The sequence below is a fragment of the Danio rerio genome, chromosome 25 (assembly GCF_049306965.1).
Source record: "Danio rerio strain Tuebingen ecotype United States chromosome 25, GRCz12tu, whole genome shotgun sequence".
In the NCBI taxonomy this organism is placed as follows: Eukaryota; Metazoa; Chordata; class Actinopteri; order Cypriniformes; family Danionidae; genus Danio; species Danio rerio.
Genome location: NC_133200.1, coordinates 3,585,001 through 3,597,500, shown reverse-complemented (window position 1 = coordinate 3,597,500; position 12,500 = coordinate 3,585,001). Strand labels below are relative to the sequence as shown.

General features: G+C 35.7%; 2 protein-coding genes across 20 annotated transcripts in view; one reads left to right on the top strand and one right to left on the bottom strand.

Annotated features, from left to right (window-relative positions):
• scamp2 (secretory carrier membrane protein 2) overlaps positions 1–5,800 on the top strand; it is a 19,646-nt gene extending 13,846 nt beyond the window's left edge. For 3 of the 5 annotated variants that reach the window (XR_002456665.3, XR_012399817.1, XM_073941949.1), the window contains 3 exons: positions 1,473–1,599; positions 2,155–2,272; positions 4,859–5,800. Coding sequence is in view for 3 of the 5 variants with exons in the window: in XM_073941949.1 (XP_073798050.1) it covers positions 1,473–1,599; positions 2,155–2,272; positions 4,859–5,005 (392 nt within the window). In the remaining 2 variants the exon portion in view is untranslated. The remainder of the gene's footprint in view (positions 1–1,472; positions 1,600–2,154; positions 2,273–4,858) is intronic. The other 2 variants (NM_213378.2, XM_073941950.1) reach the window with 1 other exon arrangement.
• Positions 5,801–8,601: 2,801 nt separating this feature from the next.
• neo1b (neogenin 1b) overlaps positions 8,602–12,500 on the bottom strand; it is a 248,121-nt gene continuing 244,222 nt past the window's right edge. For 9 of the 15 annotated variants that reach the window (XM_009297706.4, XM_017354199.3, XM_017354200.3 and 6 more), the window contains 2 exons: positions 11,775–11,887; positions 8,602–10,266 (listed from right to left, as the gene is read on the bottom strand). In XM_009297706.4, coding sequence (XP_009295981.2) covers positions 10,183–10,266; positions 11,775–11,887 — 197 coding nt within the window. In that variant the 3' untranslated portion in view covers positions 8,602–10,182. Of the gene's footprint in view, positions 10,427–11,774; positions 11,888–12,500 lie in introns of all 15 variants that reach the window. The other 6 variants (XM_017354197.4, XM_073942502.1, XM_073942505.1 and 3 more) reach the window with 1 other exon arrangement.

The window sequence follows — 12,500 nt, the reverse complement described above, 5'->3', positions numbered from 1 at the left end:
AATACTATAGTTTAATGACTGTTTTTACATTAATGTGAGGGTTAGGGTAGGGGTTAACATTAATAAAATACTATTAATGGGTAATTTAATAAATAATATGAGTAATACTATAGTGTAACAAATGTTTTTACATTACTGTTAGTGTTGAGAGGTAAACGCTAATAAAATACAAATCATTGGGTTATTTTAATAAATAATATGAGTAATACTATAGTAAAATGACTGCTTTTACATTGCTATGAGGGTTAAGGTAGGGATAAATATTAATAAAATACAATTAAAAGGGTTTTTAAATAAATAATATGATTAATACTATAGTAAAATGACTGTTTTTACATTACTGTTAGTGTTGAGAGGTAAACGCTAATAAAATACAATTCATTAGGTAATTTAATAAATAATATGAGTAATACTATAGTAAAATGACTGCTTTTACATTGCTATGAGGGTTAAGGTAGGGATAAATATTAATAAAATACAATTAAAAGGGTTTTTAAATAAATAATATGATTAATACTATAGTAAAATGACTGTTTTTACATTACTGTTAGAGTTGAGATAGAGGTAAACGCTAATAAAATACAATTCATTAGGTAATTTAATAAATAATATGAGTAATACTATAGTAAAATGACTGCTTTTACATTGCTATGAGGGTTAAGGTAGGGATAAATATTAATAAAATACAGTTAAAAGGGTATTTTAATAAATAGTACATGTAATACTATAGTATAATGACTGTTTTCACATTAATGTGAGGGTTAGGGTAGGGGTTAACATTAATAAAATACTATTAATGGGTAATTTTTAATAAATAATATGAGTAATACTATGGTGTAATGACTGTTTTTACATTACTGTTAGTGTTGAGAGGTAAACGCTAATAAAATACAAATCATTGGGTTATTTTAATAAATAATATGAGTAATACTATAGTATAATGACTGCTTTTACATTGCTATGAGGGTTAAGGTAGGGATAAATATTAATAAAATACAATTGAAAGGGTATTTTAATGAATATGTGTAAAACTATAGTGTAATGACTGTTTTTACATTACTATTAGGGTTAGGGTAGGGATAAGCGCTAATAAAATACTATTAATGGGTTATTTTAATAAATAATATGAGTAATACTATAGTATAATGACTGCTTTTACATTGCTATGAGGGTTAGGGTAGGGATAAGCGTTAATAAAATACAATTCATTGTGTATTTTAATAAATAATATGATTAATACTACAGTATAATGACTGCTTTCACATTGCTATAAGGGGTTAGGGTAGGGATAAGCGCTAATAAAATACAATTCATTGGTTATTTTAATAAATAATATGAGTAATACTACAGTAAAATGACTGTTTTACATTACTGTGAGGGTTAAGGTAGGGGTAGCATCCCTTCTAACAACATCCAGAGTGTTTGGAGGGAGACAGGAGGATGAGTGTGTTTGTCTTCTTCTTCTCCTTCAGATGTATTTCTCTTCCTGTCTCTCCGAGCGTCTCTTCCTGCACTAACGGTTTTCTGCTGCTGGACTTCCTGTAAAACTCTTGCTTCCTGTCTGCAGTTTGTCGCTCTTCAATGTTCTTCTTCCCTCATGTAAAAGTGCTTTCTCTGTACTCCGACATTAATTACATTTACTCCACATTTTCCGCTCAGATCAGTGTCGTGTGCATGCACAAATTGACACAAGAAGTTTTTAATTTTCTACTTTATCTATAGTTACAGATTTAATAGTCTTACCGGATTGTTGTTAATTAGACACAGTTTAAGATATGTATATTTGTGCTTTAGAAATAGTATGTAACACAAATCTATTTTAGATTGTAACATGAACACTAAACAAAAATAGTTAATTTAATATATTTAATAATGCACTTATTTTTTTTGTTTACAACTTTGTCCAAAATAAAACAATTTAATGTGTTGTTTACAATAAAATTTAACAAAATGTAATATTAATTCAATATAAACATGTTTTATATATGTACGGTATAGTTGTCATAAAACCATCTAATATGTATCTTGAATTACGTTTAAACAAAATCAATTAAATACATTATATGCAAATTAAGCATCTAATTAACGTTTTCTGTCCTTTAGAAGCTACAAACCGAATATTCCTGCTTTAATTGATGTTTGGTGTGTTTTCAGCGGCTGGATTTCCGCCATATCAGTGATCGGCTCTAATAAAGCAGTGGGAGCCATTATGATGGTGGTTGCGGCTTTCTTTACAGCCGCTGCGGCGCTCTCTGTCGTTTTACTCAAAATGGTAAGCATCCCGTTACTGTGCAAAAAGTAATTCAAATATATACATATAATACTGTCAGATAAAACTATATTTATTGAACACAACTATGGTTAATCCAAAGTACTTTACAAAAGACTTTCAAAATTAAAGGGGAAAAAACAAGTATAAAATAAGAAGTTAATCAAAATAAAAACTTTGTGTAGAGCAGGATTTTAACACAACTGTAGTTGATTCAAAGTTTTACAATAAAAAAATAAAAACAAAAAATACATTTAAAACAGAAATAAAATGCAATTATAGGCTAGTATAATGTAACAAAGTACTGAAAACTCCCTAATTTTATGTATAGAGCACGTTTTTACTCCGCTTTAGTCAAACCATTTATAAATAATTAGCATGTCATTGTAATTTTTACATGCATTTCTTTCTATTTTAGAGCCCAATTTTTTAAATAGTTGATCCAAAGTGCTTCATAATAAAAAAAACATGTGAGAATAAAAAAATCAAACAAGCATATACAGCGCTCAGCATAAACGAGCACACAAATCTGTCTTGCTATACAAGGTTATATTCAATTAATCAATACGGAATCCAAATCTGACAATTTGTGGACCAAATTTGTGTCAGTGATTAAATGTTAAATAAAGACTTTTTTTTAAAAGAGGAAACATCAAGAGGAAACAAAACGAATATCAAATTTAGTTGACCTTTTTGCAATATTTTGCAAATATAAACATACAAAAATATGAGGCCTATATTCACTGAGAAATGGGGCATTTTGAACACATGATACTGTTTTGCTGCAGCCATTTAATTTTACTCATGTTTATTAGTTTTAGCCAACAGTGTTCCTCAAGGCTTTGTGTTAGGCCCCTTTTAATTCTCCAGCCATTTAATTTTACTCACTAGTTTCAATTAATAGTCATATTTATTAGTCTTTGTATTGGGCCCATTTTAATTCTCATGCCATTTAATTTACTCACACATTTGTTAGTTTCAGTTAATAGTTTTAACCAACGGTGTTCCTCAAGGCTTTGCATTGGGCCTGTTTTAATTCTGCAGTCATTTAATTTTATTCATACATTTATTAGTTTCATATTAATATTAATTTGTATTAGTTTCATCCAACAGTGTTGCTCAAGGCTTTGTATTCAGCCCATTATATTCTACAGCCATTTAATTTTACACAGACATTTATTACTTTCATTTAATAGTCGTGTTTATTAGTTTTATCCAGCGGTGTTCCTCAAGGCTTTGTATTAGACCCGTTTAATTTTACTCACACAATTATTAGTTTGATTTAATAGTCATATTTATTGGTTTTATCCAGCAGTGTTCCTCAGGGCTTTGTATTAGGCCTGTTTTAATTCTACTGCCATTTAAATGATACTAATTAACGTGTGAGTAAAATTAATAGTCATATTTATTAATTTGTCAATGGTGTTCCTCAAGGCTTTGTTAGGCCCTTTTTAATTCTACTCATATATTTATTTGGTTTATCCAGAGGTGTTCCTCAAGGCTTTGTATTAGGTCTGTTTAATTTTACTCACACATTTATTAATTTAATAGTCTATTAATTTCTTTTAGTAGTAATATTTATTAGTTTTTATCCATCAGTGTTCCTCATTTGTGTTAGGCCCATTTTAATTCTCCAGCCAGTTAATTTTACTTAGACATTTATTCATTTTATTCAACGGTGTTCCTCAAGGCTTTGTATTAGGCACGTTTACGTTTACTCATACATTTTATTAGTCTCATTTATTAGTCATATTTATTCGTTTTAGTCAGCGGTGTCCTTCAGGGTTTTGTATTATGCCCAGTTTAATTCTCCAGCCAGTTAATTTTACTCAACAGTGTTCCTCAGGGCTTTAAATTAGGCACATTTTAATTGTACAGCCATTTAATTTTACTCATACATTTATTAGTTTCATCCAGTGGTGTTCCTCAAGGCTTTGTATTAGACCTGTTTTAATTTTATTCATTCATTTATTAGTTTAAATTAATAGTCATGTTTGTATGTTTTGGTCAGCAGTGTTCCTCAAGGCTTTGTGTTAGGCCCATATTAATTCCCCAGCTGTTTAATTTTACTTAATAGTCATATTTAGTAGTTTTATTCAGCGGTGGTCCTCAAGGCTTGGTATTAGGCCCGCTTTAATTCTGCGGCCAGTTAATTTGACTCACACATTTTGGTTTTAGCCAACATTGTTCCTCAAGGCTTTGTATTAGGCCTGTTTTAATTCTACTGCCATTTATTTTTACTCGCACGTTTATTAGTATCATTTAATAGTCGTATTTATTCATTTGTCAATGGTGTTCCTCAAGGCTTTGTTAGGCCCGTTTTAATTTGACTCATACATTTATTAGTTTTATCCAGAGGTGTTCCTCAGGGCTTTGTAATAGGCCTGTTTTAATTCTACAGCCATTTATTAGTCACATTTAATTGACATTTATTATTTTTATCCAACAGTTTTCCTCAAGGCTGTGCATTAGGCCCATTTTTATTCTACATCTGTATTCATTTTACTCATATTTATTAGTTTTAGCCATCTGTGTTCCTCAAGGCTTTGTATTAGGCCCACTTTAACTCACTGCTGTGATTGTTTCCAGGTTCATTCGCACTATCGCCGCACCGGGGCCAGTTTCCAGAAGGCACAGCAGGAGTTTTCTCAGGGTGTCCTGACAAACCGCACTTTCCAGAGCGCAGCCACTAGTGCCGCCACCACGGCCGCCCAGAGCTCACTGCAGAGGAACTAGAACCACAAAAACAGCACCAGATCACACGTCTCCTTCCCAGAATCCTCTGCTCATTGGCCTGCTGCTCCAAAGCCCAGCTACGGCCCCAAAACTCCATCGGGTCCCAGTACGGACTGCAGAGGCACTACTTTCATGGTTATTTTTGGGTTTTTGAAGGCGAAGGTATGAAGCGTAAATGTTTGTATATTTGTGTGTGCGCAGGAGTAGTCATCCACATCAGTAGTGCTGTAAATATATATATATAAAGTAATTTAACGTTTCCCAGTCATGCAAAGTGGTACTTAAGTGTCCTTAAATTAAAATGATCATGAAGGAGCTCATCTGTTAAAGCCTTGATGAAGTTTAGATGTTATAACAAGAGTTCTAGATGTAAATAATGTTCTCTAGGGAATGTGCCATGTGCTTTCCTTGCTCATATTTGATTTGCTGAAAAGATTTTCCTATTTGTGCCAAACATAATGACATGCATCATGGGAAGCGGTAAACGTTTATTGTCTTAATAGTAAGACTGAAGGTTTGGGTTGGATTTTTTACATTGGGTTTAATTCATGCTGCATCGTCTGTTGATTGTGTACAAGCTTGTTTTTTTAGGTAGCTGATTATAAACGGTCCAATCAAATCAGTTTTACATGAACGTAAATTTAATTACTTTTTTTAAAGCCTTTTGAAACAAAGCGCTCCTGAAATGTGTTGATATAAAATACCACTTAGAGACGGCTACACAATGTTATCAGATTAGATTTGAAGATGTTTTTCATGGTATTTTTTGAACTAATTAAATTTTTCTGATTAACATTGTTTTGTCCGAGTGATTTATTAGATGAGCACGTTAACAAACCTTTTACAGCATACATCACATGATCAGATTGAAAAGCACAAGACTTTAGCTTCCACTAGATAATTAAAAATTTTACTAAATTAAAGCAAGTAGAATGAGAAAACAGCTTCAACTAAACTGTCACATTTACTCATTAAGATTAACGGCTAATTCATACGTGACGCACAATGCATATCTTGCGTGTAGTGGTTGATTTATAAAGCGAGGCTTTATGAAGCTCTGAAACAGTCGAAGCTTCAAAACGTATCGAAACCCGACACCTAGTGGTCATTTTATGTATTGCTCTGAAACAGCTTCAGCAACAACAAAAAACTGCTATTAAATCCTACGCTGTAGAGTCGAGGTTTCAAGTGATTTAGTGCACTGATGAGAGTTCCTGACTAGTCTGCGGAGATCATGGTTTTGACTCCAGGGTGAAGCAGTGATAAGTGTCAGTTTTTAAATGCTCTGTTCTTGTAACATGTTTTCTTGTAGCATGGATCTGACATCCCAATAAACACTTTGTGAATAACGGTCTTGTTTTAGTCATTAAAAAATTAACATTATTAAAATACATCAAGTCATAACGTATGAGTTATTGTATAAGTCGGGATTCGAACTCAGGCCATTTGCAGCACAGTTGCGCTGTGTTCACGGCCCACTAGACTACATGAGATTTCTCCAACCCTGTCAGTCAACCGCAGATTCGCCAGGTCTCAAAACTACCGATGCTTTGAATCTCTTTATTCGCGCATGACCTGGTGTTTCGAAACACTTTAGTCACGTAACCTGTGTTTCGAAACACTATAGTCACATGACCTGGGTGTTTCAGATCATGTTTTGGTATTGTTTCGAAACACGTGCTTTGGAATCTTAATACCGTGTCGAAACGTCAGCCATCCCCTACTTCTGCGTGCTGTTTCTCTGCAATAACATTTTCCAAACACTAGCTGGCAGTGTCATGTTATGTTCCTCTGTCGAGTTTCTTTACGGGTGATTGTTTTTTTTCTGAACGCGATCTTAATGTACAAGTAGCTAAATCTCGCTCATTCAGTGGCGGGAACCGGTGGACATGCAAGCGCTTAAATCATGCGGTAAACACAAAACAACAGTTTCCATCTGGAGCTCTTTCCAAGACTCGACAATTCTAAACACCCACTCCATCAGGCTCACCACCGCTCACACTCGTCACCGTTACCAAACCGACCAATCACAGAGCCTGTGCTTCGCATCGTTGCGATGTGTAGTTAGATCTTTTGAGAGGTGCGGGTCAGCATCAGCCACAGTGTGAGGTCTGCAAAGGTTGTGCCGGAAAATACTTGTGCACTTGACGCTGAAGTATGAATCAGTCATTACTTACCTTTTATCCATCAGTGATCCTCCAATGTCCACAAATCAGTGGAGTATAAAAACCCTGAAATCTGTGGAAATCTGTTACTGAATAAACAAAAATGCACATCCAATACTTAGCTTTTAGTCCTCAGTAGTAATTTTAACACTTGCTTTACTCATGGAGAATTTCATGCATAGCAATAAGAGCTCATATCATGTCATTTGAACACTTTTGGGGGGTTTGCCAGGTTTTAAAATCAGCTTTATGGCCTAATTTATATTAGGTGGTCTTCACTACATTGTACTTAAACTGACGTTAATCATTTGTTACAATATACTTAATGTGTGAACACACATTTTAACATAATACACGTGATTGATTAAACACCTGCATGTAATTAATTTTTGTAGATACATTTGGCCAAAGATCGGTATCGCCCAAAGATCAATATCGGCCACAGATCGGTATCGACCAGAGATCGGTATCGGCCAAAGATCAATATCGGCCACAGATCAATATCGGCCACAGATCAATATCGGCCACAGATCGGTATCGACCAGAAATCGGTATCGCCCAAAGATCGGTATCGCCCAAAGATTGGTATTGGCCAGAGATTATTATCGACCAAAGATCGGTATCGGCCAGAGATCGGTATTGACCAGAGATCGGTATCGGCCACAGATCTGTATCACCCAAAGATCGGTATCAGCCAGAGATCGATATCGGCCAAAGATCGGTATCGGCCAGAGATGGTATCAACCAGAGATCGATATCGGCCAAAGATCGGTATCGGCCAGAGATCGGTATCACCCAGGGATTAGTGTTGATCAAAGATCGGTATCGGCCGATAATCACATTTTATGACTCGACTGGTACTTGCTAATCTGGCCAATCTCGTGAACCAATCATAAGTGTTTAAGTTTATGTGTTTACAAGCAGAGGAAAACACTCAAGCACACCCATATAATATACATCAGAAGCTACATCATGTCAGGGGGGTAAATTATGTGTGGGGGCGTGAGGGAAACTGCTTTACGCAATGGCAAAGTTATAGAAAGCATCTGAACTGGCCGATCACTATGACAAGGAATCAATACTCCGTATTGGCTGCAAAAATCCTGATCGGAGCACCCCTACTGTTGACCATCCCTAACACTTACCTTAAACGTACACATACCTCCAAACCTGTTCATAACCCATACCTGCATCCCACCTCAAAAGTGTGTTCAGCAATACATTATGAACACAGTGCACTTGCATCAGAAAATAAATACAAAGTACTCGCAATGTAGTTTAAGTGGCCTTAACTACTATGAAGCATCAACGCCAGCAACACTAGAATAATAACTAAACATACTGGATTTGCATTTTCCTTCTTTCTGAAAACTGAAAAGAATGAAAGCAACACACTCTCGTTTATCTCATTAACATAAAACCACAGCTGAATGTCTTTGAAACCAGCCGTTTACTTGTGACATCATCGTTACATAAAATAGGTTCATATTTCACATGGCATCAGCGATTCATTTCAAATCCAAAATATAAAAAGTGCAAATGACGGTAGACGTTACGCCGGCCACACAACATGGCTCGTGTCTTCTTATTTTCTTCTTCTTTTTTCAAATCTTCCCCCATTATTGTAAACACAAACAACAACTGTATTCATAAGCAGACCTGGTTACAGCCACATGGACATTCATGACGTGGGAAACTGTACACGAGCAAGGCAAGAGTTCGCTGATGTTTTCTTCCGCTCATTCTTTGGGAGAAGGGATCGGCTAAACAGCACGGCCAAAAACACAACGCAGAATATCGAACCGTTCATAACTTACATGGAAAATGTTTACAAAGCGATGCGTCGTCTTCATATATAAAAAAAACCAACCCGAACATGAAGGATATAAAAAAATCGTCCTTTTGGAGAGTGTACAAAGTATTCATGTAAGCAAACGTTTGCAGTTCGTCGTTTATATTCATCTATATTTATATATATATATATATTGATTTACCTCTCACAAGTAGAAAAATCCGAGAGTCACTTGGCATTGAACTCCTTCATGATGAAGCTCGAGGGCCCAAAAACAGGCGTCAGGGTCCTGAGGAAGAGGAGCGAATATGAGGAACCGCTTCATTCACTCGCTGTTCTCACGCTTGAGGAGTTTCTGAAGCACCAAACATCGGCCTTCAGAGCAGAGCGAGAACTTCATGTGGAAATGCATATTCAGGTTTGTTGTTGTTTTTAATGCTACCGGCGTCCACACAGAACACTGAGATCTCCCTTTTCTGTCCACATTTGATGATGGGAAAACGTCGACACGATGTAAGACACCGAAATAAAGCCATGAAACATTCATGAGAATTCATGAGCAAGCAGACATGATTGTGTGTGTGTTGTCTGATGACTGTTTTCAAGCAAATCTATGGAGAACGCAACTAATAAACTGCTAAATTAACTAAATTAATGCTGTTTTCGAGCCTTTAAGAGTGGGTTCATCAATGAAATCACTGCAGGTAATCGCAAACCCTCTGTTTTCACCATCGGAGTGCCACAGGGCTTTGTATTAGGACCAATTCTATCAAGATTGTGCAGATTTTTCTAATAATAATATTATTAAACAATCAAAATTATGTATAAATGCTTAAAATTATATCTAATAATCATTAGGTTAAATAATATGCAAAATAAATCAGTTTAGAGGCATCGATTTGCATAAAAACAGCCAAACTGAAATGTACACACAATGATTCTGCTCGCATTTCATGAAAAGCCCAACGTTTTGAGCGTCTGAGTTTTAATCTTACAAAAATACAAAATAAAAGTCTTAAAAATGAGCATTTACACAATGAAAACCTACACAGAGGCTAAAAAAATGTAGAATACATAAATACAATCCTCTAAACAACTCAACGGATCCGAGGAGTTGAGAAAAATGGCATTGAGCTGGACTTCCCTCCATGCAGGATGATGGGGTTTTCATTCACAAGTCCTGTGGTTGTTCCTGAGGACGCGGTGAGAAAAGCCTTTCATCAGCCGGTGGTGATGGCGTTCAGATCCTTCATCAAACCCTCCAGATGGGCCATTTCTTCAGACAGCTCGTCCGTCTCAAACGTCTGGGAGAAAGAGCCACAGGAGCCACAGCAGCCGTGTTAGAGTTAGGATTGAGGGATGCGAGACAACGGAGGAACATAAACGGACGGAGGAGAGTGAGAGGAAGGGAAACGGGTTTGGAGAGAGAGAGAGAGAGATGGAAGAGAGACGCTACAGAGCAACCTATGACAGAACAAACAGCAGGCATGCATTACAGAAGCACAACGCAAATCAAAAGAAGGAGCAAAGGATCATTGGATTTTGGAGTGATGCATCATTAGACATTAGGGAGCATTACAAATGTAGCCAGCCAGGAGGTTAAAAGAGAAGAAATGGGGACAAAAAACAACAAATTAAATACTCAAACTTTCAGAAATAACAGGCCGTCCAGATCACACCACTTTAAAAATTATGATCGTAAAACAAATTTTATATATATATATATATATATATATATATATATATATATATATATATATATATATATATGAGCAATATTACATGAGTAACAGTGAGATACAGCTGTATATTGCCACTGGTGGTTGGCGTGCGTTGACTTGAGGCCGTAGGCCGACTGCCTTAGTGCACCAGCAGTGCCGATATACAGCCACAATGCACTGCTACTCGTGTGATTTGCATTTATACATCAGTTTGACAGCATAATCGTGTATTTAAAAAAATAATCAAACACATAGTCTCAAAAACCTTTCTGTTTGACGAACTACTTGTCAGAGTGTGTGTGTGAAGAGGCTGTACGAGTGCTGATATTGCAGAATATCATATCGGCCAATCATTAGATTCGAGATCCAGACTGAACTGTTGTAAAAATATGTATACACTCATACATAGTCAAGCCCAGAAATATTCATACAGCAGGAGTATGAATAATTCTGTACTTGACTTTGTAATAGTGTCTGCTTTTATTGACACATAAAAAAAATCTAATATTAAGATTCACACTGACAATAATAAAAATGTTTACGTGGGTCTGTTCATTACATTAAAACGCTAATTAATCAATAAAGAACTTCTACAACTTGACAATTTATGACCATTTTATATATAATTATACCAGTACATTGTTGTTTACTTGTCACGAATTTGTGAAGTTGTACAAATTCTTACTGGAGCTTAAAACATGCTTCATTTTGTTAACGCAATATTTATTTTTAGATTTTTGGACTTTTATTTTGATTTATTGAAAAAAGTAAAACATGCATAAAACTAGAATATACACAACAAGATAAACAATATAGGGGGAAAATATTTACAAAAGAATAAATAAATGAATATTTGAATAAATAAATGAGCAAATGAATGAATAAATAAATGAGCAAATAAATGAATATTTGAATAAATAAATAAGCAAATACATGACCAAATGAAAAAATAAATGAATGAGAAATGGAATAAATAAATGAGCAATATAAATAATATAAAAAATGAATAATAAATGAATGAATAAAAAAACAAATGAAAAAATGAATGAATAACTGAATGAATAAATGTAAAACGTGTGTCCGGCGCTCACCATGTCGAGCATCTTGCTGGTTTCTGATTGGTCAGGAGCACTGGGGACGGTGACCGCCATTGGGGCTCGAGCTCTGCTGAGTGTGCCGATGGAGGCGGTTTTCCCTGCAGCCCCTGAAACACACACAACAGCAGACCAGTCTGAACATCAGCAGTGTGTGTGTGTGTGTGTGTGTGTGTGTGTGTGTGTGTGTGTGTGTGTGTGTGTGTGTGTGTGTGTGTGTGTGCGCTTGTTTTTATATCCCAGTGGCGATTTAAACCTGAATGCACACAGACTCATGGGGGCCAAAATCGGGGCCCTGATGGGTAAACATGCTAATAAATCAGACAGAATGATGTATTTGAAAATGTAAATATGCAGATTGTTTGCCGTGTGTGCTGGGTTTAGGGGCTGGGGGACACAATATACGCTTTATACACTCCCTGATAAAAGTCTTGTCTTGATCTCAGTTGTAAGAGCTCTAATAATAACTCCACTTCTGGTCGATCATCTGGAAAAATGGCAGAAGGTGGATTTGTTATCTGTTGAGCTGCATCCCAATCATCACAAATACTGCAGAAGACCTACTGGAACCAGCATGGAGCCAAGATTCACATAGAAATCAGTCAAGTTTGGTGAAGGAGAAATCATGGTTTGGGGGAACATTCAGTATGGGGGCGTGCGAGAGATCTGCAACATCAACAGCCTGAGGTGTCAAGACATTTGTGCTGCCCATTACATTACAAA